Source organism: Daphnia pulex, chromosome 10 (assembly GCF_021134715.1).
Source record: "Daphnia pulex isolate KAP4 chromosome 10, ASM2113471v1".
Lineage (NCBI taxonomy): Eukaryota > Metazoa > Arthropoda > Branchiopoda > Diplostraca > Daphniidae > Daphnia > Daphnia pulex.
The window spans coordinates 13,377,976-13,405,423 of record NC_060026.1 but is presented as its reverse complement, the minus strand read 5'-3'; the positions used below and the strand labels follow the sequence as shown (position 1 = coordinate 13,405,423).

At 39.6% G+C, this 27,448-nt stretch overlaps 4 protein-coding genes across 9 annotated transcripts; 3 read left to right on the top strand and 1 right to left on the bottom strand.

Annotated features, from left to right (window-relative positions):
• The first annotated feature begins 49 nt into the window (after nt 1-49).
• On the top strand, nt 50-8,911 carry LOC124203642. Of its 4 annotated transcripts, none has more exons than XM_046600383.1 (13): nt 50-121; nt 188-246; nt 968-1,234; nt 1,308-2,850; nt 2,923-5,118; nt 5,185-5,846; nt 5,923-6,456; nt 6,527-6,678; nt 6,868-6,970; nt 7,033-7,354; nt 7,418-7,728; nt 7,789-8,134; nt 8,207-8,911. In XM_046600383.1, exons 3-13 carry the CDS (start codon nt 1,043-1,045, stop codon nt 8,335-8,337), a joined length of 6,492 nt encoding a protein of 2,163 aa, XP_046456339.1. In that variant the 5' UTR covers nt 50-121; nt 188-246; nt 968-1,042; the 3' UTR covers nt 8,338-8,911. The 4 variants fall into 4 exon arrangements, with proteins under 4 accessions (XP_046456339.1, XP_046456340.1, XP_046456338.1 ...); XM_046600384.1 differs by lacking the exons at nt 50-121; nt 188-246 and adding an exon at nt 254-702 and having other exon boundaries at nt 7,418-7,569; nt 7,636-7,728; XM_046600382.1 differs by lacking the exons at nt 50-121; nt 188-246 and adding an exon at nt 254-624.
• A 329-nt stretch (nt 8,912-9,240) lies between these two features.
• Nucleotides 9,241-10,678, bottom strand: LOC124203645 (uncharacterized protein y4hQ-like). The gene is made up of 4 exons (XM_046600385.1): nt 10,511-10,678; nt 9,830-10,444; nt 9,674-9,745; nt 9,241-9,609 (listed from the first exon to the last, which is right to left on the bottom strand). The coding sequence occupies exons 2-3, from the start codon at nt 10,408-10,410 to the stop codon at nt 9,679-9,681; spliced, it is 648 nt and encodes a 215-aa protein (XP_046456341.1). The 5' UTR covers nt 10,411-10,444; nt 10,511-10,678; the 3' UTR covers nt 9,241-9,609; nt 9,674-9,678.
• Nucleotides 10,679-10,979: 301 nt separating this feature from the next.
• On the top strand, nt 10,980-16,466 carry LOC124203641. The gene is made up of 11 exons (XM_046600380.1): nt 10,980-11,406; nt 11,480-12,941; nt 13,009-13,613; nt 13,691-14,024; nt 14,117-14,370; nt 14,440-14,782; nt 14,860-14,937; nt 15,016-15,340; nt 15,399-15,489; nt 15,570-15,891; nt 15,965-16,466. The coding sequence occupies exons 1-11, from the start codon at nt 11,185-11,187 to the stop codon at nt 16,057-16,059; spliced, it is 4,131 nt and encodes a 1,376-aa protein (XP_046456336.1). The 5' UTR covers nt 10,980-11,184; the 3' UTR covers nt 16,060-16,466.
• Nucleotides 16,467-17,616: 1,150 nt separating this feature from the next.
• Nucleotides 17,617-27,076, top strand: LOC124203640. 3 transcript variants are annotated; one of them, XM_046600377.1, is made up of 14 exons: nt 17,617-17,861; nt 17,928-17,994; nt 18,060-18,323; nt 18,397-19,846; nt 19,941-21,154; nt 21,207-21,317; nt 21,388-21,492; nt 21,559-22,704; nt 22,768-23,098; nt 23,206-24,921; nt 25,019-25,699; nt 25,759-26,145; nt 26,229-26,515; nt 26,622-27,076. In XM_046600377.1, exons 3-14 carry the CDS (start codon nt 18,087-18,089, stop codon nt 26,655-26,657), a joined length of 7,701 nt encoding a protein of 2,566 aa, XP_046456333.1. In that variant the 5' UTR covers nt 17,617-17,861; nt 17,928-17,994; nt 18,060-18,086; the 3' UTR covers nt 26,658-27,076. The 3 variants fall into 3 exon arrangements, with proteins under 3 accessions (XP_046456333.1, XP_046456335.1, XP_046456334.1); XM_046600379.1 differs by having other exon boundaries at nt 17,702-17,861; nt 17,928-17,988; nt 18,068-18,323; XM_046600378.1 differs by having other exon boundaries at nt 17,702-17,861; nt 18,068-18,323.
• Nucleotides 27,077-27,448: the final 372 nt, after the last annotated feature.

Below are 27,448 nucleotides of genomic sequence, written 5' to 3'. Positions count from 1 at the left end.
GGACATTTCGACTGAGAAGGAATGTTTCGATTTGTGGATGAAGGTGATGCGACTCGACACTTACCGCAAAGCCGTCATCACCGGACTTGTTTCCAGCATCGGCAGTCTCACGGAGAGTTTGGTATGCATTTGCATTTATTAAACAACACCTCGAGTATTGCTTATGACCTAACTTGTTGTCTCGCAGGTTAAAAGTTCCAGCGCTTCATCAAAGCTCACCATTGCACGCTTCTAAATATTGTAAATGTGAGTTTGATGCGCCGTTTTTTTCTTTCTTTACACCTTTACTACAAAACCACATTTTACAAAAAAAAGCCCTTCGGGAACCTCTCCAAAGAACCTCGGCGCATTGGTAGCAGTATATATACTATTTCACAGACCAATTATTTTACAAGAGAATTTAGTATTTTGGTTCACAGAGGGCACCGAGAACAGGCGACCAGCCCTGCAATTGGCTGTTAAGAATTTTGCCTTTTGCACTAAGCTCCTCCCCCTGTCTATGGTAGGGCTAGAGGGCTAGAGAGTAGACTACCAAATTTTGGACGGTTGCAACTTGAAATCGAGACTCGGGAGCTCTATTTTAACAAATTTTAAACCGTAAATAAGAACGAAAACAACTAAAAAGTAACTATATTCAATATACATAGTCCATCATCAATCAGCCTACACAGAGTGACATTGAACACCAACATGCATTGAAATGTAACATTTGGAAAAAATATTTTATAACTTCAATAATAAATGTTGAATACTTGAATTGTTGATTGGCCCATTACGAAGTTGCAGTCCATAAAATTAAACAGTAGTATGTAGGTCAAATGAAAATGTAAGCTCAATTTTCAGTTGTAATGCTTTAAGCACTAATGGGTACATATTGCTCGTGAAAAATTTCTAGTTGCATATCACTATAATGACTAACATAATGAATATTTCCATCTGACAACTAAATTTTTTCTTATTTGTTTAGGTTATACATACTTGATAATATGCCACTTTCAAGTATGTGGTGAAAATCCTATATTCAACGATCTGAAGATACAAAATGCATGAAGTTAGGCTTAACGAAGATGGAAGAATGGTCAACAGAAAACTGTTGTCTAAAGCGTTAAAACTGGAAAATCAGGGATTGCTAGTTGACTTTGCATGGAAGGAGACAATTCTAGCCGAAGAAGTCCATCTGAATGAATTAGTTATAAAAGGGTGTGACAACATTGAAATACCTGTATCATTACAGGTAAATGTGCTAAATAATGTTGTTTCTGTCTAATTTTCAAACTTGTTAATCTATATCTATGATTATATTCCAGAAAATCGGGAATTTAAAAGTCATTTCAACCAAACTGTCAGTACCAGCATTTGGTAAAAATGACCTACCTTTTGATGTTTCACAGAAATGGGAGTTAAGTGGCTCAAAGATTTCTTCTACAACCTTTGAAGGCTTTGATCTTTCATCATTGGCTTTCCGTTATTTACGACTACCTACCGAATTGACGAATGTTCAAGCAAAGCTTCAAAAGCTTATATTATTCGGTAATGGTGGATTCATGCCATCAAATTCTGACTGCATGGTTGACGGTAAAATCGGTACAGTGATCCTTCAATTACCCGTTGAAGGGGGCCATCTAGGCGGCAATTTAAATGTAGAATATAAAGGAAGACCGAAAATATTTGAAAATCATCCAAGGAGTGACAAAAATTTTTACCTCTCTGCCTTTTACAACTGCTGTGAATATTTTACAAAACCCATCACTCAAGGATACCAGCTTAACCTTGTCTTTGATCTCATTTGGGCAAATGTCAAGATTGAAATCCCACAGGAACTGCCAGTTTTTCTTACATCTTTAAAACAAGCTAAAGAAGCACTGAAGCCTTGGATGCAACGAATGGATTTTCAAGAGGAAAAGGTCAGAACTGATGTAATATGCACGAAGATAAAAATGGAAAACACCTTTGACAAATCTGAAGGGGATTTCAAATTTCTTAAGCACAACCCAGTTCGGCAGTTCGGGCAAGAAGTCTCTCAACCGCCGGATATGAACGTTTCTTTGGAAGGGCCGTTTAGTGAAAGCTTCAATAAGGAATCTGACTGTCTTTCGGAAAAGAATTTTAAAGAAAACATCTTGTTCTTCATTCTGCAAGAAAAGTACGACGTGGAAAACTTCGGATTCGAATTCCTTCGAGGCAAAGATCGAAAAATGGCAGACCTTCTTCAAAGCTGCGTTTTCCTCGACGTGCACATTGCGATGGCAACATGCTGCGAACCAGTAGCGAATTTGACGTTAGAAGAAAACAACGAAGGTATAGAAATTTCACATTTGATTGGTTCTGATAATGTGACGAGAAACGTGAGCATCGAATTGAAGTGGCGCAAGCATTTTATTGAAGACATTGCATCCGACCAAGAAAAAAATTGTCGAGACAAAATTGAACTCGCCAAGAAACATTTGGATAACGGTGTAATGGTGATTTGGCCAAAATATCAAGCAGCCCAGATATACTGTCGTTATGGCCTTGAATCGCTTCTTTCCTCGATGGAGAAATCAGTTTCGTTGCCCAAATGGCAGGAAGATGCTCGGCAAAGTGCCATAAATCATTTACGGCAGCTAATTTCGTTTTGCTACGCTGAACCTCAACGTGCTTGGACTACATCGGGTTTAGAGAAAGGCGAATTGACTCTGAGAGTGCTCCGTCTCTGTATTGCCATGTCAGCTCACGAAGAGGGTCTCGATCTATTGAAGCTACTTGGTTCTAATTTTGAATCTCGTGGAAAATTCGATACCGAAAATTTTGAAGGAATTCAAAACGAAGAAGTCGCTCAGGCCATTTCGGATTTCTTGAATGAAGTTACTGGTAAGCTTTTGCTTGATTTTAACTTAAAAGTTAGAAAATAAAATATTCTTCCATTGTTGCATTGTTTATCAGGTAGGATGAGCGTCGCTGAGTTGATTGAACCACTTCTCACTCGTGATCGAATTTCAAAGCAGTTGCTCCCCATTTTGAAATTGGCAAAATGTTTGCTCAGGAGTAGCTTCATGGAAGGAGCAACCATGGTTGGAAATTGTGTTTCGTCCTTTTTCGCCGAACTTGACCAGACTTGTGCTTCAAGGTCGAAGGAGTTTGATGTGGAAGCTTACCTTGACATGATCGTTGACTTGGAGCTGAATCCTGAAACCTCTAGTCGAAAAAGAACAGCGTCCTTCATTTTCTTCTTTGCTAAAATTCGGTCATCCCAGCAGTGTCGCTTGTTGCTGTATTTTGAAGCCCAGTTCAGATCTCCATTGAAGAACAACCAATCCTGCCAAGACTTGTTTAACGCCTTGTGTCTTAAGATTTTGTCTGCTGACTGCAACATTTACGCACCCCCCGTCAAAACCATCATCGTCGATTTAGTGAGTTGTTTTATTCGGCTGGGAAATACTGAATTTCTTCAAAGTTTGATTTTGAAAATGTGTCAAGTGCCCGATAAAGTTCCAGAGGGAATCCATGTGAGAAATCAAAACTTAGTTGAGAAAATAGTTTCTTCTCCAGCCATATGGGAATTGGCAACCTCATCAGAAGAAGGAAGGTCTACGATGGCTTCACTAGTCGATCACCATTTAACCTTGTTAACACATCAACTTTCAGCTTTTGAAGATGATGGCAATGCAGAGCAGGTTACTCCTCCGGATAAAATCAAGAATGTCGCTGACCAAGAAGCCGTGTTTCGAAACAATCTTTGGCCTTGTGGTTTGTCACCATGTATTTGGTTTTTAATGGAAATTCAACAACACTACGATGATGAAGATTCGCATTGCTTGCCCATTCGTGTTCGCGCTGAATGGAAGACTTCGTTAATTCTAGCAAAGCTATGTGCTCAACAATTGATGCAACTCTTGATCGACGTGCTCAAAGAACATTCTGGATACTTGAACAAACATCTTCTCAGTTTTGGCACTCTTCGTACCTGCCGATTATTCTTTTTGCGGATGAAAGATAACGTGACTGTTATGCCTCGCCGAGAAACTGTCCTGGAGTTGGTGAATTGGTTTATCCAAGCAGGTGACGATACTCCACTGCAATTCATTCTTGAGCAAGTATTCACTTTGGAAAAACTTGGAACTTGGAGCTATCAACAAAAATACAAGCTTTTTGAAATGCTTGTTTCATCGCCTGAAGTTTGGATAAAATTGGATTCTGGTTCAAAGTTACTAGTTTTGAAATCTTGTGTTGATGTTGTCATAATGTGCAACGACTTTTCCCAGAACTCGTCAATCCTAAGTGACTGTGTCCGGCTTCTTTTTTTGGTGGAAAAGAATCAACCCCCTGACGGCCCAAGTATCGCTACTCACATTTTTACACAATTTTTGACGAAGATAACGACTCCTCAGTTGATGGAACTTTTGTTAGACTTCCAGTTGTCCGAAAAAAAGGACCCTAACATTACAAATGTTCCTGCCTACGCTGAATGGTATTTTATTGCATATCGGATCTTCTTTAAGCAAGATTTTGTGTCGTTCGTGAAATCTACAGAAGAAAACGCAAAGAAGATTTTAAAGTGCCTTTTCTGGCTGAATGACTTTGCCTGCTGGGAATGTTTTGAACTTCAGCTTTGCCAATCCTTTCCGTCAGAAGAAGGAAATCTCTTCTTGAAGGCTGTAGTCAACAATGAAGATCTTCGAGAAGTCTGCTTGAATACCCCTTTTGCTTTAAACGCTTTTCGTCGCATCCTTGACCACTGGATACAATATTCGAATCCCCAAAAGGAGCTACCCTTCACCTGGAGACAACCTCATGCTGTGTTATCTGACCATCCTCGAGTGGAGATGTTTCTTCGTTCGTCTCAAGAATGTATGACATATGCAAATTTCCATGACTTTTCAGAAGCCCGTCTGTTTGGTGAAGGTCTAGAAAGAAGTGGACCAGAAAATGGATTTAGCGTTCGAGCGTTTCCGGGCGGAAAAGGAAAATATGCGTTTTGCGAAATAGTTAAAAATCTTGGTCATCCAAGTTTGTTTACTAAAGTTATTGAAGCAAGAATATCCGAATTGAAGAAATTGGTTCAGTTGCGCCAAGATTTGCACCATGGCCTGTACAACTCATCACAAGAAGTTGTTGAAGACACCCTTGCTGATTTCCGAGGTATTTTATTTTTTTATTTTTATCGTTCGATACTTTTCTGATGGTATTTTGTTTTAATGATGTCAGGTTCCTCTGAATTGGGCACTTCTACCGGTAATTGGTCGTCTACCTTAAATGCATCACAAACTGCTTATATTGCTCCAACTCCGGTGAATAGCCAAACTGTTGACTGGAATGCAGCTTCGCATTCTTGTACTTCTGTGATTTCGACCACAAGCACAGCGCCAATGTCAACAACAAGCTCCAAAACATCCAACGACGATGACTGGAGTGAAAGGATTGATAATTTGGCTGCAGATTTCAGAAAAGCAGGAGAACAGTTGCCTGTTGCTCCGTCACCACCGCCTGATGATTTGATAGCGTTTGTCGATGCTTGTACGTCAAGTGAAAAAAATGCAACAACCAAGAGAAGAGCGATAAGGTTAGGTTGCCAGTCGAGTTCGGATGGATCCAGTCAAGTGACAACCGCAAGTTTGAGCATTGCACCACCAGCTAGTTGGTGCTCCTGGACAATTCCAAAAATGAAAAAATCTCGAGGAAATGAAGATCTGGCACCTGAAGCCGACGCTGGAAGAGTCAAAGGAAGAACGAATGTGGACGGTAAAAAATCTGGCCGTCGGGCGAGCTCTAGCAGTAAAAGAAACCCTCCTGTTTCGGGGGCTAACGCACTTCCAGTATGTGACAGAAAAAAGAAAACTGTTAATGCAGATCCTCGGATTTGCCGTAAGGTAAAACGCAAATTATTAATATTTATAGCTAACTTTTTAGTAACCATTTTTTTTTTCTTTAATGCAAATGTTGCAGTGCAATCAAAGAGGACACACGTTTTTCAAATGTCCCAATGACCCAGTCGGTGGAAGGAGTGTTGAGAAAAACCATATTTCTCTTAGCAGCGCTCCTTCAGTTGGCATAAATTTGGCAACAAATGAAGATTGGAGTGTTGAAAATGCTAGGCCTTGTAAAGAACCCTCAAGATACGATGTCTCCAGTAGAAGGAAGGTATCGGGAACTGTTTACAGTTGGAAACAAGGACAAAAGACTCTGCGTTCCACCGAACCAAAACCGAGTGACAATTGGAGAGCTAGTGGTGATGCTTGGTCACCTTTTCCCAGTTTTCTTGATCTACCTTCTACTTCGGGTACTAGCGGTGTAACGCGAGGTGGATTGGACAAGTGCGACATACAACCAAATGTGAATGAAAACGTTCCTGCACCTAAACATGTAATCGATGTGGAAAAGAGATGGAATCTTAAAGAAATTGAAAGTTCGAGGAAGCACGATTCACTACAATTTATGGGACAGTTTTGTGAGATGGAACTTAACAAATCGGATGTACAGGTAACTATCAGTAATATGTCATGCTTATTTATTTCCATGATTTTCCACTTAAAATATTTGAATGACTTAGGTAACGGGAATCCGAAAAGTGGGAGAGATGGGTTTGAATTTTAGAGAAAATTCCATTCATTGCCCTGCTAATTCTGTCTTGCCAGACATGAGAAAGAAGAGTAACGATGTTCAACTAGCTGCAGCCTCCATTTGTTTTCCCAAACTCTCAAGGTCAAAACCACTTTATTTTCTTATTTTCACTTCAAAGAGGCTTTATTATCTGTTGGATCGTATTTATATTGAAAATTTGTTCCTTTTGGGTTTCAAGGGAAACAATAATTAAGTAAATGTTCGCATTAGACTACATTTTTCTTTACAACATGATAATTGTAAAAATAAAAAATATCCGTGTTATTTCAGAACTCTCAACCCTCTGCCATCCACTGTAGAAGTGTGCCCGGTTGCCTGGAAAGGCCCCATCGACGGCGGAGAATTGGGACAAGTTAACGTCCAAGCGTTGAACGTAAGTTTGAGAATGTGTGTAATATTCCATGAAATACTATTAATCCTGCAAAATTTATTTAGATACGAAGTTCTACTGATCTCTTTGACGTCTCTATGCCGCCATCACTTTTTGTGGTGGGTCGTATCCGACCGGAAAGAGTTTGGGATTACATCAACCAAATAAGATGGGCTGCAACCCACGATGTCATTATTCTCAAATTCATTCCGGCTTGCGATTCTGACCAGAAAAACTACGCATCTTTTCTCAGTCAACTGCAGCAACGAGACAGATTTGCCGTCGTGGGACCGGTTTCCAAGCACATAAGGGATTTTTACCTAATTACATTGCCCGAAGGAAGCGCTCTTCCCTCCGTTTTAGCCTCTTTAACTTCGGCTACGAAATGTAAGTACATATGAATTTTTTTCCTTAATGAAACTTAATTGGATTTAATTGATTGCGTTGCAGTATTGGATAAGAATCGCAAGTCTAGTTTATTGGTGGGTATTGTGGTAAGATCTAGAATGAACGGAAAGACTGGTGTTGATGGCGCTGTTTTGCCTACTGAAACGACTGACGCATCCATCGAAATTGTACCTGCGGAAACGCCGAGCTCATCAGTAAGAAACAGTACTGCCATCCGTGAAAGTAACCCACCTAGTCTGATCAACATTCCCACCTCCAAGTTTTTCTCTGCGTTGGACGTTGACATGAGAGTAACACCTCCACATGCCATTATGGCAGACGTACTGAAAAACCTCGATATCGGTGGTTTGCAGGTAATTGCTTCAAAAGTTCAATTGCTCAATGCTTGTAAAAACGTTTCTTGGTTTTTATAGGAAATTCTCAAAACAGTTCAGACCAAAGAAGAAAACACTTGTTTGAGAAAGCGAAAGTTTGGCGATGTGGATACTGATGCTGAAATCATCCCTACCAAACTGGTCAAAGCAGCAATTGATAGTAGTGCAGAGACCGTCCCTTCCAAAGTGACTGCTTTGCCAGTCAAATGTTTGCCACCCACCTCAGTGAGTAGCAGTTCAGCCAATCCTATCTACATATGCACTTCGTGGCCCAGTTCAAGCACTAGTGACAGGATTGCTAAAAATATCCAAACCGGACCCCAATCTGCTGACTTAGCACTCTATAGTCCCGGCCTACCTATGGAACCTGTAACCCACATACCAGGTTAATCCAGTGCCTTCATTTGATCTACTGTTGTTTTTTTTTTAATCGAAATTAATGTATACTTCGTTGCAGCTATCGATGAGGATTTGCTGAAAAAACAAAACGAGTTGATGGAAGAATTAAATTCAGCACTTCCAGCCTGGCTAGCGGTTGATAAAAAGAAAACTGGGATGTCGGAAAACATCCAGGGTCCTCAGCAATAAACACACCATAACAACGCTCTCCGCATATCCCCTGCAATGAATTAAGAGGTAACTAACTAGTTGCGATTTTTAATTCATTCGATTAAGCGACTGTTAGGGGATTGTCAGAATAATCTATCAAACTATTTGGAAGAGAAATTGTCATCCTAGACTCGGTAAAAACAATTGCAAAGTCTTAGTTTAATTCATGTTTGATGTGAAATTTAGATTCCCTCATGTCATCTAGTTTTGGAACCATGAGTTTCATTGCTGTTTTCTTCCTTTCTCCCATAAGTGACTCCATGAGACGTTAAATTGTACCGTTTTTTTTTATTTTGCATTTCCCAAGTTCTCAGTTTTGGTATATTAGTCACTCATCGAGGCTACCATTTATCCTTATTTTTTTTTTACTTACGGTAAATTACTCTGGTAATGAGTAATGTTCGTCGTTTTCGCTCGGTGGCTTGGTTGAGTTAAATTTGTCTGAGTTAAATCTTTCAATTTTTTGTTGTACTTTCTTCTTGCAAAGGTGAAGGTTTTATGACTTGTGTTTTATGAAGGGAAAAAGAAAAATAGAATTTTTAAAAAAAATGAATTGAGTTTCCAACATGCAACGCGAAAGAAATTTTTAGAAACTAACTTGCGGAATTATTAGATACACGGCAGATTTTATAGCGAGCAATTTGTTCCATCAGATTTTTTTGTTTCAACACAAAGTTTATCATTTGTTCTGTAGGTTACCAGTTTATCACAACAGCTTATTATAAATAACAAAGGCAAATGGTAGTAATTCAAATTGGTAGTCTACCAACTATGAGTCTCTGGAACAAGCAGGTACAATTAGAGGTCTAAAATGATAATCAGTGTATGGTTTAGTTTAACTAACGAATATAATTTTAACTCAGTAATAATATATTTTCCACATTATTAAGAAACTGAGTTTTATTAAACCATAAATTTCCAGATCATTTCTAAGTTGCAGCAAGGGCGTAACATTTTCCATTTCCTAAAAGGCGAGCTGACAATGAAAACTAACAAATCAAACACATACATGCCAAACATAAAGTCAAACGCTGCCTGTGTTTGTCGAAGGGCAGACAATAAAAAAATCAAATAATAATGAAAAATAAACTTCCAAGATTTGTCTGCTTGACCATTACAACATTTAGAAGTTGAAAAACTGACGAACACGTCGATGTGCATCTGCATCTTCGATTATAAAGGTTTGTTCTTTTTCGTTTTTTTGTGTTAAAGGCACTACCTAATAGTAATAGCCTTATAAGTTTAAATCATCTAAAAGAGAAAAACAAATAAATGTAAATATTTTCCTATTTCAAAAATTTGGGTTAAAACTTACGTTTATTATTCGCTGTCGTCATCCTCACCATCTAACACGCCGAATAAACCAAGGGATTCAAACGAAACTGATCTAAAATAAAGAATGTTGTAAGGGAAGATAATTAATGACCAATAAATACAGATCTAATTTGATAGAAAGTAAATCAATACTTACTTAGGATCAAATTCTTCAGGCTTAAATTGATTATTGTGGGCATAACCCATCCCCTCCAACCATTCCATGCGCTCCTTGTGCTCTTCATGGGTAGGATTGGCAATAATTTCTAGAAGGTCTTCATAGCCTCCAACACCACCACAATCTTCAGGTGGACAAGCTCTTTTACCAGCAATACATTTTGGATACTGAGTATTGGCAACTGCCGGTAGAATGTTTTCCAACAAGACTTCATGCTCCCAACCATCACCGAAATCATACTCATAATTTGCTTTCTTGTTGGATAGGGAATAGTACTTGGCTATTTTAACTTTCTTTTCATTGATTAATTCATCTCCATAACCACTGAATTTATCCTCAACACCAATCAAATCTTTCTGCGATGTCTCAGGATTGATTATTTCAAATTGATGTAAATGGTAATTTCCTTCAGCAGAAGACCATCCCATCGCTTGCTGAATTGCCACATGCAAATTCCAAAATGTGTAATCTTCTGGGACTAGGATGCGTCGCCATATTGGGGGCTTACTTCTTTTCAGGGTTATTTTGAACTGATAAATGTTTGAAATTTGTGCCGCCATATTAAGTAAGAACCAAAGTCCTGAAAACTGTGATCTGCGTTGGAAGCATTGGGGATATAATTAAAACATTACCTCAACATAACATCAACACATTTTATACCTTAAATTACAAAAATTAATCTCCGTTGTACGTTGTTTCTACAATCTCACGGTTTCAACAGTTGTAGTAATCGACGTGTGCTAATAATGTGCTAGGGAAGAGAATAATAACGCTGAAGAAAGAAAGAAAGTCAAGAAACGTAATTCAAACGTAAGCAAAGTCAGCTGTGTAGATCAGTGTAGTTTTAAAATTTCCCGTCTGGAAGCGCTAGTTTATATTTCGGTTTTTTTATCTTTTATCAGTTTCAATACTTTCAATTCAATCTGAATCTGATGCAATCCTCAAAATTAAAATATTTTCTGAAAAACTTGTAACTTTAAAAACTTGTAAGTTGTAAATTTTAATGAACAAATTTCAACCAGAAAAATTGGCAACGCTAAATATCCAAAATTTCGAAATTTCAGGCTGGACTGCCGGAGGCTGGATTAGGGTGGGAGTCTGGGAGAAAAGAAAAGCAGAGCGGGAAAGTGTCTGCACTGAGCACTGTCGCACAGTCGCACTGGCGTGCAAAGAGACTTGACACTTGGCAGTTGGCAGTAGTAAAGGCCCAAGTTCTTTTGTTATGTTTATGCTATGGCTATGGTTTTCTCAGGAAAAAATAGGAAACAAGATCAATCGTATCTACGATGTAACGGAGCACTGCATGATCTATCATTCAATTAGCTTCGCTAAAAATGCAGAAAACTTGTGTTCAACAAAGTGAGAATATCAAGAGAGGTGATTACAACATACTTAGGACAGTTTTACAACTCCTTGAAGAAATTGAGAAATTTGATGATCTGGAATTGTTGTTCAATTTTTCTTGGGGCCAAGAAATAAGGACGGATGAATGCACTTTGAGTTCTTTAACATTCACAGGGCTTCATGACAACATAAAAATTCCTGTGTCGATAAAGGTTAGTGAAGAAGGCTTGTTGATGAATGCATTCTGTATTAATTGAACTCACTGTCTTTCATATTTAATTTCAGAGTATCGAAAAACTAAAACAATTTTCATTGAAACAGCCAAGCAAAGGATATGAGTTACCCTTCAATCCCCTCCTAACAAGTACTTGGGAAATCAATGCTTCAGAAATCTGTAGTTCAATTCAGCAGGAGATCCATTTGGCGTCATTGGTGGCCTGTCACCTTCAACTTCCTACTAAGTTGATGGATGTCAAAACAGAACTTCAAAAACTGATAATTTTGGAAACCGGTGGCCAGTGCTTTTTCAGTCATTGTACTTCATGCATTGCCAATAACAAATTTGGCACAGTGGTCCTTCAGTTGCCGGTTGAAGGAGGATATGAAGGTGGCCGTTTAAACATAGAGTATAAAAGAAAAAAGACAGCATTTGAGAATCATGTCAGCAGTGAAAAGAATTCCTACGTATCAGCATTCTACAATTGCAGTGAGAAGTTCATGGAACCAATTACAAAAGGACACAAGTTATTACTTGTCTATGATCTAATCTGGACAAATGCCAAGACAACAATTCCAAACAATTTCCCAGTTTTTCTTACAGCTTTAAAAGTGATAAAACAAGTATTAAAACCCTGGCTTCACCAAAATGGGGACAACTTTGAAATGCTATTGGATCCTCATCCTTCCACACGTGAACTTCAAGAAAAATCTTCGGAGGGGAACACATCTATTCATCTGTACTCGGATTGGACTTTAAAAGAAAAGATTTTGTTCTTCATTCTGAAAGAAAAGTATGAAGAGAAATCCCTCTCATTTGAGATACTTCGTGGCCAGGATAGAGTTTTAGTAGAAATTCTTGTAAACTGTGATTTTCTTGAAGTCCACCTTGCGAAGGCAAATCATATTATTCCGAAAGTTAAAAGTGAAGATCCTGTTGATGTGGAATGCTGTGAGTCGGAAAATCAGGGAATAGGCGAAGAACATCTAGGTTCAATAGAAATTTCAACATTAATCGACTTCAACGACGTAACAAGAAATTTGAGCTTCGAATTGGATTGGGACAAGCATTTCGTCGGACTCATTCAGTCAAACCCGGAAAAGGAAGTCTACAGCGAAAATCACAAAGTCAAGGTTGAACTTGGCAAGAGAAATTTACACCATGGTGTTTTAGTGATCTGGCCGAAACATCTTTCAGTTCCCATATACTGCCGATTTGGCCTTCACTCACTTCTCATCCGAATGGGACAGAATTTATCATCAAAATCGGAAGAGCGACAAAGTGTCAGAAGTGATTTAAGGCAATTAGTTTCGTTTTGCCGCGCTGAACCTCAACGAGCTTGGACTACATCGGATTTAGGAAGAGGCGAATTGACTTTAAGATTGCTTCGATTCTGTACCTCCTTGCAAGCTTTCGAAGAGGGTTTCCAACTATTGAAGATACTTGGTTCCGATTTTGACTCGGAAAACTTTGAAGGAATACAAAATGACCAAGTCGCTCAAGCCATTGCGGATTTCGTGAGTCAAACTGGTAAGCCATTATCTAATTTTAAATTTTAAATACATAAATAATGAAAAAAATATTCTCCTGTTATTAGTTTGGAATGACGTCGCCGAGCTGATTAAGCCGCTGATTTCTCGTGTTCGGATTTCCAAGCAGTTGCTTCCGATTACGAAATTTGCAAAATTCTTGCAAAGAACCAATTGCCTGCAAGGAGCAACCATGGTTGGAAATTGTGTTTCGTCCTTTTTTGCCGAACTTAACCAGAATCAAGCTGCGAAGTTGAAAAAGTCTGATATAGAAGCGTACATGGACATGGTCGTGTTTTTGGAAACGAATCCTGACACTTGTTGTCGCTTAAGAGTATCCCATTTCATTTTGTTCTTTTACAAGCTAAGACCATCCAGGCTGCTGCGCCGTATGGTTTGTGATTTGAAAACCCAATATTGCTGGATTTTTAAGAGTATGCAGTACTTTCGATTTCTGTTTTACGAGTTGTGTGAAAGTTTAATAAGTCGGCCAGAAGTGTCCTCTGCTGGAAACACTGAAAATCTCTCTGTTGCATCAAACTCCTTGAACAACAAGGAAAATAAAGAAGAAAATCAAACCATTTCTTCATGCACACCATCAGAATCAAGATCCCCTACTCCATTCGACACAGCCAATGAGCACCCCGAATTTCTCCTTCAAATTAATGTACAGGTAATAATTTGGATAATTTTCCTTGATAAATGTGTGAATCTTTCTTATTTTTTCATGAAAGTTCTTCATCTTTCTAGGCTACCACTAGCCCGACAATTCAAAGTTCAGTAGATCCAGACAATTCAAAAGTAGCACGTCATGAATCTGAAAATCCGCAAGTATTGGTTCGCGATTCTCCGAGGGACATCATATCCAACTACAACGATCTTGGAAGTACACCATCCATTTCCAGCGGAGGCTTTTTCCTGGAGCGGTTTCGGGACTTATTGGACCCTGCTGTTGAAGAAATGGCCTCAATAACTGGTGGCAGTATATGTTCTAAATCAGACTATCTCTTTCAGTTGCGTGATTTTGAGTCAGCATTTGAAGAGGTATCCAAGGCTTCTTTAGTACAAGCCGATATGAAAACAGGTGACACAAACGGCAAATTTTTAATTCCACATTTAATTCCGATATTAATTGACATGTATATGCATTACTATGTATATGTTTGACCCTGGAAGACGAGTACGTTGAAAAGTCAATTGAAGAAAGGACTTGCAAACTTGTTGACGAAGAAAAAGAGTCCCAGAAGAGTCCCTCAACTAGGCCGAACTGTTTGAATATAGAGGCATCAGAAGCATTTCTGAAAAAAAAGGAAAACACCAAAGATAATCATACCGATTTTCCGTGCACACCGTCAGGAACAATATCATCATCAACTACATTTGCCGCTAAAAATGAGCATTTCACTTATCCCCTTCAAAATAGTTCACAAGTGATAACTCAAACAGTTTTTCCTTGGTAATATGTGAAGTCTTTTATTTTATGAAATTACATTTTTTAGGCTATTAATAGTTTGGAAGTCCAATGCTCAGACAGCAGCTCATCAGCTAGTCCAAATGTTGCATGTGGTAAATCTTTTAAACAACAAGAATTGGTACCTCACCACTCATCATGGGACACCGCATCCCATTCTAACTATCCTGAATCATCACCCATTTCCTACAAAGGTGTTTTATTGGAGCGGTTTCGAGGATTACTGAACCCATCAACTGTTGAAGGAGAGACGTCTATTACTGGGGGCAGTATATGTTCTGTATCGGACTACCTCTTTCAATTGCGTGACTTCGAGTCGGCATTTGACGAAATAACTTCTTCATCTGTTTTAAAAGCAGATCTGCCAACAGGTTACAAAAAAGCAGACTATGCTTTTATAGCCAATTTCATGTTTTTTATTTATTTGATTTTACTTGTGTTTTGACAGGATACGGGATGCCTGTCTATCCATTAGCAATCGAGTGGGTTCGGAAACCTCCACCAGTTGAAGATCATCAGTGTCAAAGTATTTATGAAATATTTATCATAATTGTTACAAGATCTTTCTTGCATACTTTATCGAATGGCTCCAAAAATTTATCAGATCCTGCAGTTGATGTGGCGTCTTTCGCCACTAATTCCATGGAAGCTTTACAATCTGCAGTGAACAGCAGTGATTCCGATAACAGGAAAAAACCGAAACTTATATTAGAGAATACATCGTTGGATGTAGAGACATCTTCTCGCAGAGCTGCTCCGACTGCATCGAAAATAAAATTATGTTCCAGTGGTGCCGAATCGAAGGACTCGTTCGAAAACGTTAACTCAGAAGGATACAATATCCTGGCGACTTCAAGCATTGCAAATTTAAGTCATCGAAAAACTACCCCTGTCATCAATCATAGCCAGGCTCCAATTGGCATTAACAAGTATAATCTTTTTACTCGTTAATAAAGATCCGTTTTTAGAAACTGATATCAATTTCAGGACTCTGGAAACACCGCCCTCTCACACGGTCTTTTGGAATGGCGAAATCAACAGTAAGGAGATCGGCAAAATCAACGTTGAAGCAGTCGTGGTGAGTTTATTCTTCATCCACTATGTTATGGTGGATAAGTTAAGTCTAGAAATTTTAAAATTTTCTTCTTTTATAATTAGATTGGCCCAACACAGTTAATTCCCAAATTGATTCTTCCTTCAACATTGGAACTGATTGGTCGAATCAAACCTGAAATGACATGGGATTACATCAAACAGACAAAACGAGCAGGAACCCGAGACATTGTTATTATCTCATTTTTTCCAACTTCCGAGTCGTCCCGTCAAGATTATTCTTTGTTTATCCACCACATGGAGCAACACGAGCGGTTCGCTGTCGTTGGACCAGTCTCCAAGCTCATCAAAGACTTCTATCTTGTTCCATTATTCAGGGACAAGCCAATTCCAGCGGCCCTTATTTCGCTTTCAAAAGGCATTGATTGTAAGCAATTTGGTCTGACTGTGAGTTTTCTTTTAACAAGAATTAATCGTTTATAAATATTTCCTTTTTTTAGGGTTTCAGAACAGGAATTACAGTCTATTGCTTGGTATTATGATACCAAGTAGGAAGCGAGAGGCTGTCCAGGGCTGTGCTTCCGTTTTGCCTTGAGCCCTTGAATTGAAATGCGATAAACTATCAATAATTTTACAACTCATCAGTAAGCTTACCTAGTTTTAAAGCATTGTTTCCAACTCGCTTTTTTTTATCTGTACAGCTGTGCGAAAATAGCCTCCACTTCGACTTCAAATGTAGCTAGTATTTTTAATAGTTCAAATTGGCACGCAGTGAATTTACTTCGGAAATCTATGTGAAGCTTATTTAAATGTGGCCTGCCAAATTTTAATAGAAAATCGTCAATCCGGTACAAAGAAAAACAACTTTTTTTGGTCATTCGACAAAACAAATAATGGAGAATTTCATCTTAATGCCTGTCGACGATTACTTTTTGGTTCAGTAGTACATATTTCGTGTTCGTATAATGTAATTTGCCTTCCAATAAATTGATTAAACCTAAAGATCACGATGCTAATCTGACTCTTCATCCTTAATTATTGAGTTAGATACTGGCCAACAAATGGTTAACATTGTGGAACTTACTAATGTGAAACTTGTGATTCGTTTATTTTTTCAAAGGGAATATAAATAATTCAACATATAGAATACGTGTTTAAAATACGTGAGATGTCCAAGACGCTGAGGGTCAAGTAACTCGGGCAATTTGATACAATAGTATAGGTACGAGAAATCGCTACGACCTCCCAAAGCTGCGCGAAGGCATTTGGGAGGAAACGAACCAAACTTGAACAGTTCCTTCTGTTCAAAAACGGACTACGGCAAGAGGAAACTCAGGTCGCCGCAACCCAAAAGCCGCTGGTCCGTTAAAGGGCGTTAAAAGGAAGCGCAAGCGCCCAGAAATGAGACAGGCACCAAGTCTGAGCAGCTCGATCAACTGTTGACCAAATTAACGGTATTTTAACAGCCGGATACTAGTTTCCAGTACATTCGAGTCCTTAATAAGAAGACTTCGAAAAAAAACAAACGCTAACTGTTCTTGCCGAAAAAAACCACCAGGTATCACTAGTGTACGAATAAAGCAGTCAAAGCCTTATGGCCTCTGGCGGTCTCTGGCCACCATCATCTCAGCATTCGCTCCATAGACAAAGACCACTGGTTGAAGCTCTTCATAAGAAAATTAACATGGCCAACTGTCGCCAGAATTCTTGCTACCCTTCCTCTGATTTCTCCAACCCCGTATTACTTGTCCTGCCCTCTAGTGTACGTTTTCATCTCTACACTCTGCTTACTTCTATTCAATTGCAATGATTCAATTGATTTCTCTGCTTTTGTAATTAGCTAATGTCAAAATTTAATACAATTTGACTTCTTAATAAAAATTTTTAAGGCAAAATTACCTAAAACTATTAAACGCCAGCAAAGAATTTTACCAAGACAGAAGGAAAACAATCTTCGTCTGCAAAACCCTTCGTAGCCTCGGTGCAGTACAGTACTTTGTCCGCTAGAGGCACTACAATCGATACGGGAGCTCGGGGTCAGTAGGGATAGGGCTAAAAGGATAGCACAGCATCAACCAGTGGTCTTTGTCTATGCGCTCTGTGGACTGTGGCTTTGGTAGAAGTGTTTAAAATATAAAAATTACATCATTACTTAAATTACCCGTTTTTCTTTTTAGCATTTTATGCTTTCTTCTAAATTTTTATTAATTTTTCAAATTAATTTGAATCGATTTAAATTTAAAACAACTAACTGGCAACTCCTTTGTGTACTAGACACGCGGTAAGCTTTTGTCGTCAGTTCAGCGTCTTCTCTTCAGAAGATTTTAAAATCTCGAGTTGTGAAATTGTGAAACCTGTTCGTTATAGACATCTGTTTTGCGTTTAAATGGAAAGTTGGTAAGCAATAATTAATGTGATTTCAGTTGTTTTATTTATATATAGCCCTTAAAATTTTGTAAACAGAAAATTTCAACGTTTCTATAAGTTGTCTAGTCCGGTGATGAATCAACGTTTTGGACGCTTGGTTTAAGTAAGATCCACTCAGTAAAATATATTTGACTGGAAGGATAAACTAAACAACATGTAATTTTTTAGTTTTTCAGGCTTTTTAATGAAAAAAACATGAGTGATCATGAGAACAAGAACATGCAGATAGCTTCAACAAACTTATGTGCTGTAAACTCGAAAAATGATGGCTTCATCCAAAGGGAACATTTATCTGATGTTCTGGATTTTGAAAATCAAAGGAAATCAATCGACTTTGCATGGGGATCAGAAGTGTGTTCAGAGAACACTTCTCTGAAGTCATTTAAAATTAAAGAACTCCAAGAAAGCTTTCCGATTCCAGTTTCAAGACAGGTTGGTGTTAACTTCTACCTTTTATTTTTGTCAGAACTTATTTGAATCAATTCTTTATTGTAAAATGTTCTAGAATATCGGAATCCTGAAAGAGATTTCAGAATGCAGGTTGTCCTCAAGGCATATTTGGGAAATTGATGCTTCGAAAATATGTGATTCGACTTTTGAAGATTTCAATTTATCCTATTTGGTGGTCCAAAATCTTCAACTTCCTGAAGAGATGAAAGTCACTGCAAAGTGTACCAAATTGGTCTTGTATGATGGCAAGACATGCTTTATTCACAACTTGAGTTCCTGTTGGATTGAAGGAAAGTTTGGTACTGCAACCCTTCAATTACCTGTTGAAGGAGGGCATGAAGGTGGCAGTTTAAATGTTCAGTATGGAGAAAGAAAGAAAAGGTTGGAGAGCCACAAAAATAGCGACGCAGTTTTCTACCTGTCTGCTTTTTTCGACAGCTGCGAGCATTTTATTGAGCCGGTTTTACAAGGTTACAAGTTAGTCCTGGTTTATGATCTTCTCTGGACAAACGTAAAGACGGGGATTCCAAAGGATTTTCCAGTTTTCCTCGGGGCGATTAAAAAAATCAAAGAATCGCTTGAACCTTGGCTTCGGAATCAGTTCTTGGAATCAAAAACCGAAAATGAAAATGGAGAAAATTCAAAAGAAGGATTGGAAACTCCAACTACTACTTCCGAAATTCATCGCGACTCTTCTGAAGTTAAAAACCATCTGGAAAAACGGCAAGATTCTGTAATTGCAGAGAGAACCTTAACAGAAAATGTCTTTCTCTTCGTTCTTCAAGAAAGCTATGACGAACAAATTCTTTCATTTGAGCTACTTCGTGGACAGGATCGCGTCTTCGCTGATCTTCTGCTAAATTGTGATTTTCTTGACGTTCACCTAGCAATGGCATCACAGTCAAGTTCGACGAACATCAATGGGAAAGCCGAAGTAATAGAAGTTACACGTGTAATTGATTCCGACGACGTGATTAGAAATTTGAGCATCCAGTTGAAGTGGGAACAGAACGTTGTTGGACTTATTCAGTCAGATCAAGAGAGGAAGTTGTCCAATGAAAAATCCGAGAAAGATATTTCCAAAAGTGGCAAGATAAATTTGCCTTGCGGTGTTTTACTGATTTGGCCCAAGCATCATTCAGTTCAAATGTATTGCCGTTATGGCCTTCATTCATTTTTGATCCGAATGAGTAAATCTTTGACGTCACTTGCCAAGTGGAAAGACCATACCCGAACCGAAACCATAGGTGATTTAAGCCAGTTAATTTCGTATTGTTGCGCAGAACCTCGAAAAGTATGGACGAAATCGGGGATGAAGAAAGGTGAATTGACACTGAAATTGCTCCATTTCTGCATCACCTTGCGTGCCTCTGAAAAGGGTCTTGATTTATTGAAAATTCTGAGTTCTAATTTTGATGGAGATTCTCAAGATACAGAGATGTTTGAAGGAATTCAAACAGAAGCTGTTGCGCAGGCAATTGCTTATTTTGAACGTAAAGTCTGCGGTAAGTTTTCAGATCATTCCACAAATGTTGTTTTGTTTTTTATGGTTAAGTAACATTTTTTCTTGTTTTATTTTTTTTTATTTTATTTTTTTAGATTGGAATAAGATCGCCGAACTGATAAAGGCGATGGTTACACCCAGCAGAATAGTCATGCAACTGATTCCTATTACGAAGTTGGCAAAATTCTTTCTAGACTTCGGCTGTATCGAAGGAGCCAAAACAGTGGGCGACTGTATCTTGTCCTGGTTCAACGAAATGGATCCGAGCCTTGCTTGGAAGTCAAAATATTGTGACGTAGAAGCTTTTCTTAAATTGTTTGTGGCATTGCAGTCCAATCCTGAGACCTCCAATCGAACGAGAACAGCATCGTTCCTTCTCTTCTTCTCCAAGCTACGACCGTTCCTGCAGTTCCATTTATTGCTTAATTTCGAATCACAGCACGGATCGCGTTTGAATTCAATTCAATCCTGGCAATTCGTCTATCGGGATGCTTGCGAAATTTTTTCTTTTGCATCTAACACGAAGATGCCGCCCATCAAGTGTATGGCTGTCGACTTTATGAAAGCAATTGAAGTCTGGATATTGGAATTGACCGAAGAAGCTGTGCTGCGTCCCGAACTACAAGAGTCCCTCGAACCAGAAGTTGTCATCACCGATCCAGTTCTCGAGCAATCGGCTGCTGCGTCGGTGTCCCAAAAGTCGGATATTCCGCCAGTTGTATTGAATCCTGGAAATAATTTCGAAAAAACCGATTGGACTACTGCAGCAGATGAGTGGGCTTCAACATCGTCGACTCAGATCGCAGCTGCAACACCGGTGGCAGGAGTAAAAGCTAGGACATTCAGTACTGATGATTGGAGTGGAACATCAGACTCTCTGACGACGGATTCAAAAAGAAAGGAATTGGCGCCACGTTCCTGCGCCCCAATTTCGACTGATGATTGGGATGCTTGTGCTGATGCTTGGACATCTAGTGGCAAAATATCCGGAACCGTGAATAAAGCAATACCGAACGATGACCAATCTAGTTGGGACGCACCTCGCAAAATGCCAGCGTCAAGTAATAGCAATACGACCTCTGACGACTGGAATTCTTGGTCTTCGACTGCTCCTAAACCCAAATTAGTTACTCCCAGTGGAAATGCCGACTGGTCTTCTGCAGATGCTTGGGGATCAACGAATGACACATCTAAAGGAAGTAGCCAATCCGACGCATGGGGAAACGCTGAATCGACTAAAAGTTCCTGGACTGGTGGCTATAACGCTTCAAGAGGTGGTGACCGAAAGCCATTGCGCCCTTGCTTTAAGGTAATATTCCTAAATATATTTGCAATGGTAAAATTCTAACTTTTTTCTACAGTGCAATGAAGAAGGTCATATGTCCTATAATTGTCCAACTGATCCCAATCGTGGAAGAGGGGGCGGAAGAGGTGGAGGAAGAGGTGGTGGAAGCACACGTACTTGCTACAAAGTAAATTACTTACTGTATCAATTATTTTAATGCAAAAGTTACTTATTTATTATGTCTTGAAATGTTTCAGTGTAATGAAGAAGGACACTTATCTTATAATTGTCCAACTGGCCCGACTCGAGGAAGAGGTGGCGGAAGAGGTGGTGGTGGTGGAAGCACACGTCCTTGCTTTAAAGTAACTAGCGTTACATCAATTAAATTACTATTACAAAATTAACTTTTTTCACTATGAATATTTAAGTGCAACCAAGAAGGGCATTTCACTTACAATTGTCCTAATCCTTCAACTGGCGGAAGAGGTGCAAGAAATTCTCCTGCATCCAGTTACGGTGCACCTAGTTCCTCGGCATTTGACGATTGGGGAACATTAACAGTCACACCAGATACAAAATCCTCGAGTTTTGACTCTGGTGAAAAGAAGAATGATTGGGGATCAGCTTCAAACAAAGTCAGCAGTCCATGGGCCACCGGTGCTAACGCTGCTCCAAGAGGTGCGAGAAATACTCCAAGATCCAGTTATAATGCACCCATTGGTAACAGTCAACCTGTATTGGACGATTGGGGTATCTCGAGCAATTCATCTGCTGCACCGCCTGTTACAACAGTTGCTAGTAGTTCAACTGCTGGTATTCCTGCGACCGATGATTGGGGATCAGCTGCCGATGCCTGGTCATCTGTTAAAACCACGAAATCTACGACACCACAAGGAAATAGTACCGCTGCAAATTCTGGAGTTGATGATTGGGGATCAGCTGCTGATGCGATTACTTCTGTTAAATCGACAAAATCCACCCAACCATCCGGAAATAGTACCGCTGCAAGTTCTGGAGTTGATGATTGGGGATCAGCTGCTGATGCAATGTCTTCTGTTAAATCGAAAAAATCCACCCAACAATCCGGAAATAGTACCGCTGCAAATTCTGGAGTTGATGATTGGGGTTTAGCTGCCGATGCGATGTCTTCTGTTAAAACGGCAAAATCCACCCCACGGTCCGAAAATAACAGTGCTGTAAAATCCGGCGGAGATGACTGGGGAGCGGAAGCTAATAGCTGGAATAATCTTCCCTCTAGGTCTAATCCTGTTCGTGTTCCTAACAATAATTCTACGTTTTCCCGATCTGGACCAATCGCAATTGTGAAATCTGCTGAAGATGATTGGGGAGTAGCTGCTGATGTCAGTAAACGTGGTTCAGTTTCCAACGCTAACACAATGACAATCATCCCTCAAATGGATGAGTGGAGTGATTCTGGAGCAGGAAAGGGGAATGATCCTAATTTCATGAGAAATAGTCAAGAGTTAAGCCAATCAAGAATGAATCCAGTTCCTTGGACTGGGACAATAAATCATGGACGTAGGAGTTTCAATGCCGACATGAAAAGTTTGGACGTAAGTTTTTAAATAGAAAAAATTAACACAGTAGAAACTTCATATTTAATTATTTTTTTCTAGGTCAACGCCCCTTCTGTTCTTGCTGACTTGGAAATGCCCAAATCAATGACAGTTGTGGGCACTATCGAACCCGAAAAAATTTGGCCTTACTTGCGGAGAGTGAGCGAAACGGTCAACGAAAGAATTGGTGTTTTCCAATTTACTCCAGCTACAAATGCTGATATGGAAGGTTACAAATTCTTCTACGATGAATTAAACGGCATGAACTGGTTTGTCGTTATTGCTGGCACTCCAGATTCAAAACTTCCTTGGATTTTCAAAGACTTTTATGTCCTCCCATTGGGCAAGGCGAGTCCCATACCTTCGGAGTTGACCTCGTTTACGAAAAAATGTAAGTAGTTTAAAAACAAAATCTTTATCAATATATAAAAAAATCAATCAGCGACACTTTTTCATTCTCTACTTTCTATTTTCTTCTTCACATTTCCTATTTAATAGCCTTTGTGGAAAACCGCAAGTCAGATTTTTTATTGGGCGTTGTGGTGTTCCGAGCTCCGCGTCCTGTGGATCATCCCAGTTTTAATGCTTCATTGCCGGAAAAGAAAGCAGTTTGCGTTACCCAAAGTGATGCAGAATCGGAAAGCATCAGAATTCAAGAAACTCCAAATTCAGAATCCACTCTAGTTGCTTCAGCCCAGCCCCCCACTCGTATGACAGCTATTCGACAGAAGCTACAGCAAGACATCCTCAGTGTTGACCCCGTCAAAGCTAAAATTCAGTCAAACTCTTCCCAACTGAAGTCTTCCTTACCAAGGCCTCCGTCTGTTGCTAAATCAATTCCAGTAGTTTCATGTCCGGCGATAGCGGAATCCAATGAAGACAATACGCCTGTCAAAACGACGCCCGCTATACCCTTCAATCCAGGGAAGCCTCCAGTCGACGGAGAGATGTTGATGCAAAAAGCCATATTAGAGGAACTGAACCGTCAAATTGGAGCTACGAAGCACGGAAAGTCGACAGAAGCGACAGAGTCTGTTTCGTCGGTTGCAGTATCCAGCCTTGAACCTTCCTCTTCAAGTGGACCATCAACTCGATCGAAATCTAAAAGAAAACCCGTACCGGAAGAAAGTCCCGCATCTAAACGGTCCAAAAACGTGGTCTCATCGAAGGAGCTGAATCTCTCCTTTACGTCTAAGCAGAAGGGAAAATTGGAAACTGAAGGCGTGCAGCGAAAGGCCCACATCAATTCGAGAAAGAGTAGGAGCCCGAGTACGTCTGAAAGAAGACCATGTTTCGTGGACGGGTGCAGTAGTGATGCGCTAACAAATAGTGTTTACTGTAGCGAGGAATGTATTGCTAACCATGTGCGAGATTCACTCCACGCAATGAGTGAGAAGATGAAATCGTCTCAGTTACAAGATCCGCAAAGCCCCATTAATTCGATGACACCTCCCAGCACCTCTTCTGATGAGTCGTGGAAAGACTCGGTCGACTACTCCATGTTGATGAGTCAACCAACGCCGGCGTTAGCTTCCAAACTATTGGAAATTACTCAAAGAAGAAAATCCTTGTCATCGGGTGGAGCTAGTAAACCATCAAACTTGGCAGACGATACCCCAGTCCCAGTTATGGAGACAAAGACGGGCAAAGTTTTGTGTGGCCAGTCTGCTCCCACAGTAGCTAATGTGGAGCAATGGCTCAAAGACAATGCTACGTATACAATCGCGAAACAAGAATCTCTACCGGCATCTGTAGCGGCTTCATCCTTGAAAGTTGCTTGTTCGAAGCCCTCGCCGGTTCACACATCGTCAACGTCATTAATATCCTTGAAGTCTAAAGCGGAAAGCTCAAAGAAGCCAAGCAATATATCTTCATCCAAATCAAAGATGACTCGAAAAAGATCCATCGAGACAAACAACGAAGAAGAGACTCCAACTAAAATGGCAAAATCTGACCCTGAGGCTACCAGGTCCATTTCGAGAAGCTCGTTGAAAGAGGCCCTGTGGAGTCGCTGTAAAGAAGCAAATGATGTGGAGACGGAAGAAGCCATTGTCGAGCAAGTTGCTAAGGAGATAGAAGAATCGCTCTTTTCCCTCTACAAGCATGATGTTGGCTCCAAGTATAAGAACAAATACCGGTCTTTGATTTTTAACATCAAAGACCCGAAAAATCCGGGATTGTTTCGGAAAATAATTACAAAGCAGCTGCTGCCTGGTAATTTTATAATGTCACATGTCAACAAACAACCAAGAATGTTTGTCGTTGTGTTTATTTTCTGAGCTAATGTTATGCCAAAATTTTGTATTTTCAGATGAATTGGTCAAGATGTCAACCGAAGACCTGGCTAACAAGGATTTGGCCGAATGGCGCGAAAAAGAAGCCAAGCATCAACTGGACTTGATCGAGAAGAATGAGCAGGAAAATATGGGCCTTGCTAATAGATACCTCATTAAGACTCATAAAGGCGAAGAGGTTATCGAGGATATCTACAAGGAAATAGATGATCGAGAAGAAATTTCATCGAAAATGAATATTGCCTCATCTCCAACACCCGAATGTATTAAAGATACGACTCCGGTATTCAAATCACGAAGACTTGACCGCTCTCGAAATGGTTCCAGTCATCCGATCAAGGAGAACGATCAGAATAATTCAGCTAGTTCTCGTTCCGCTCGCGAAAAAAGTGATAAAGTGAGTTCGAGGAGCTCTAAAAGTTCTCGTTGTGATTCCGATTCCAGCAGCAAACGCTCCGGTAATCGTAGTGATCGCGACAAGAAAGCAGATGCCAAGGAGCGCGATCATCATCGTTCATCGAGGAGTAGAAGTAAACCTCACAAGACCAACTCGGATAGACATGAGAAGCGAGAAAAAAAGAGGCAAGACGTCATTCCGGAACCAGCCAAATCGAGCGACATTAAAAAAGCTGTTGGCGTTGCTGAATTGTATGATCCCAGTCACCCGCTCAATTCGGATGACGAAGTTCACATTTCAGGTTCGTTTAATCCTTAGGTAAATTAAAAGTATTTTGATTAATTTCTTTTTTTCTAACAGTGGCTGCCAAAGATGAGCTTTTGTTGAAGCAGCAGAAGAAGTTGTCGAAGCATCAGGCAATGTTAGATGCAATAACTTCTGTCGTTGTCTCGCTTCCGGAATCGGGAGATAACGCAGTATCTGCCGAATTATTACTTGGAAAAAGGGGTCGACAATACCGTCTGCTTACTGATTACAGTGATGATGAGAATGACGAAGAAAAGAAGCACGACGGAATTGTGGTGTTAGGCGTAGACAAAAATCCGCTTCAAGATCTTGAGATGGAAAGTGATCTGTCTGCCACAAGTGTGGGATGCAGGACCAGCAGTTTCCCAGTCGGAGATGAAGAGCATTCGTTCTGCAGTCCAGGCAAACTACTCATTGCTGAAGACGAAGAATCCATTTTAGGTTGGTTATTGTCTAATTTTTTAGTTTATTACTCAAATTGAATTGATTTAGTAATCGATTTCTTTTACACACTTCAAACTTAGACTTCGATGAGCAGATAATTAAGGAGCAAAACGTCATTGAAGAACTGAACTCCAATCTAACGTCATTTATCGTGAATAATTTGCACATTCAATCTCACGATGCCGACCTGGATGCAAGCGCATCTTCGGAAATAGTTACAAGTGAAGTGAATGAATCTGGTGTGCATGGATCAGTAGATCCTTCCACGTCCTCTGCAATAAGTTGCATGAACATTAGCAGTGTGAGCTCATCAGCCGATCCGGTCTTTGATCAATCTACACAGTCAACATCTTCCGGCCATTTGGAGGTAGCTTTTAATTAATTAGGAACTATAAGTAGTTAATGTTTTAGTGTTACAAGTATTAAATGTTTCATTGGTTCAATGGTTTCTCATTGACCTACTTTTTGTATAGGATCCCGTTTCTACAGCGGAACATGAAGAACATTAGCAGGTTGTTAGTGTAATGGAAACAAAGAAATTTTTTAAGTAAACAGTAAATTCATTTTCTGCCCAAGTTATCTTAGGCTGTTGCTCTTGAATGTAATAATTGTGAAATTGTGTGCGCTAACTTGTTGGTTTCTGTTTTGTGTTGATGTCGAAACATGGTTCTAAGGTTAAGGTTTATTCTAATTATCCCTTAACTTACTATGTTATTTTACTCTTATTTGTCAGAAAACAAAGAAAAAAATTAGGAATGCTTTATGCACGATTTTACGTTCAAATTCCCGTACCAAATCCATTTTGTTTTTAAACTCTTATTATTTATCTTAAACTGTGCCTTCTTTTCTCTTCGAAATGACACGGTTAAAGTTGACTGTGGCATTTTCATGCAACTTGACCACCGTCCAATACACGGAATGTAGCTAACCTCTCGTCCATTTATCCTGATCGAATCAAAAAATTAAGTTGTGTTATTCATTCCTAAATGTAAAAAAATCTTGAATTGATAAAGGTTATGATTCTGAATAACAGCACCAAGAGAGACTTCTTTATTAGCAGATTGGAATGAGATTGCGATTTGCGAATTGATAAAGGCGATGACCTAACAGAATCGTCTATGCAACTGCGCAGTTTTTTGTTTTCAAGCTGCGGCGGGAATTTCAGAAAAACTTATTGGGCTAACTGCGTCGGACGAATTGGTTTCTACAACTTCGACTCAAATCGTATACAAAATCAAAAGCTGGAACACGTGATTGGTGTGGACAAACAGACTCTTTGGCATTTGATGGCGAAAAGAAT

What these genes read in the sequence shown, in the direction of transcription:
- LOC124203642 (XM_046600383.1), top strand. Translation starts at nt 1,043, where the DNA reads ATGCATGAAGTTAGGCTTAACGAAGATGGAAGAATGGTCAACAGAAAA. An exon ending in TTTAACTTCGGCTACGAAAT is followed by an intron (nt 7,355 to 7,417) that starts GTAAGTACATAT and finishes ATTGCGTTGCAG; the next exon opens with TATTGGATAAGAATCGCAAG. An exon ending in ACCTGTAACCCACATACCAG is followed by an intron (nt 8,135 to 8,206) that starts GTTAATCCAGTG and finishes ACTTCGTTGCAG; the next exon opens with CTATCGATGAGGATTTGCTG.
- LOC124203641 (XM_046600380.1), top strand. Translation starts at nt 11,185, where the DNA reads ATGCAGAAAACTTGTGTTCAACAAAGTGAGAATATCAAGAGAGGTGAT. An exon ending in GGATTTCGTGAGTCAAACTG is followed by an intron (nt 12,942 to 13,008) that starts GTAAGCCATTAT and finishes TCCTGTTATTAG; the next exon opens with TTTGGAATGACGTCGCCGAG. An exon ending in TGAAGATCATCAGTGTCAAA is followed by an intron (nt 14,938 to 15,015) that starts GTATTTATGAAA and finishes AAAATTTATCAG; the next exon opens with ATCCTGCAGTTGATGTGGCG.
- LOC124203645 (XM_046600385.1), bottom strand. Translation starts at nt 10,410, where the DNA reads ATGGCGGCACAAATTTCAAACATTTATCAGTTCAAAATAACCCTGAAA. An exon ending in CCTGAAGAATTTGATCCTAA is followed by an intron (nt 9,746 to 9,829) that starts GTAAGTATTGAT and finishes TCTTTATTTTAG; the next exon opens with ATCAGTTTCGTTTGAATCCC.
- LOC124203640 (XM_046600377.1), top strand. Translation starts at nt 18,087, where the DNA reads ATGAGTGATCATGAGAACAAGAACATGCAGATAGCTTCAACAAACTTA. An exon ending in CGATTCCAGTTTCAAGACAG is followed by an intron (nt 18,324 to 18,396) that starts GTTGGTGTTAAC and finishes AAAATGTTCTAG; the next exon opens with AATATCGGAATCCTGAAAGA. An exon ending in TTTTGAACGTAAAGTCTGCG is followed by an intron (nt 19,847 to 19,940) that starts GTAAGTTTTCAG and finishes TTATTTTTTTAG; the next exon opens with ATTGGAATAAGATCGCCGAA.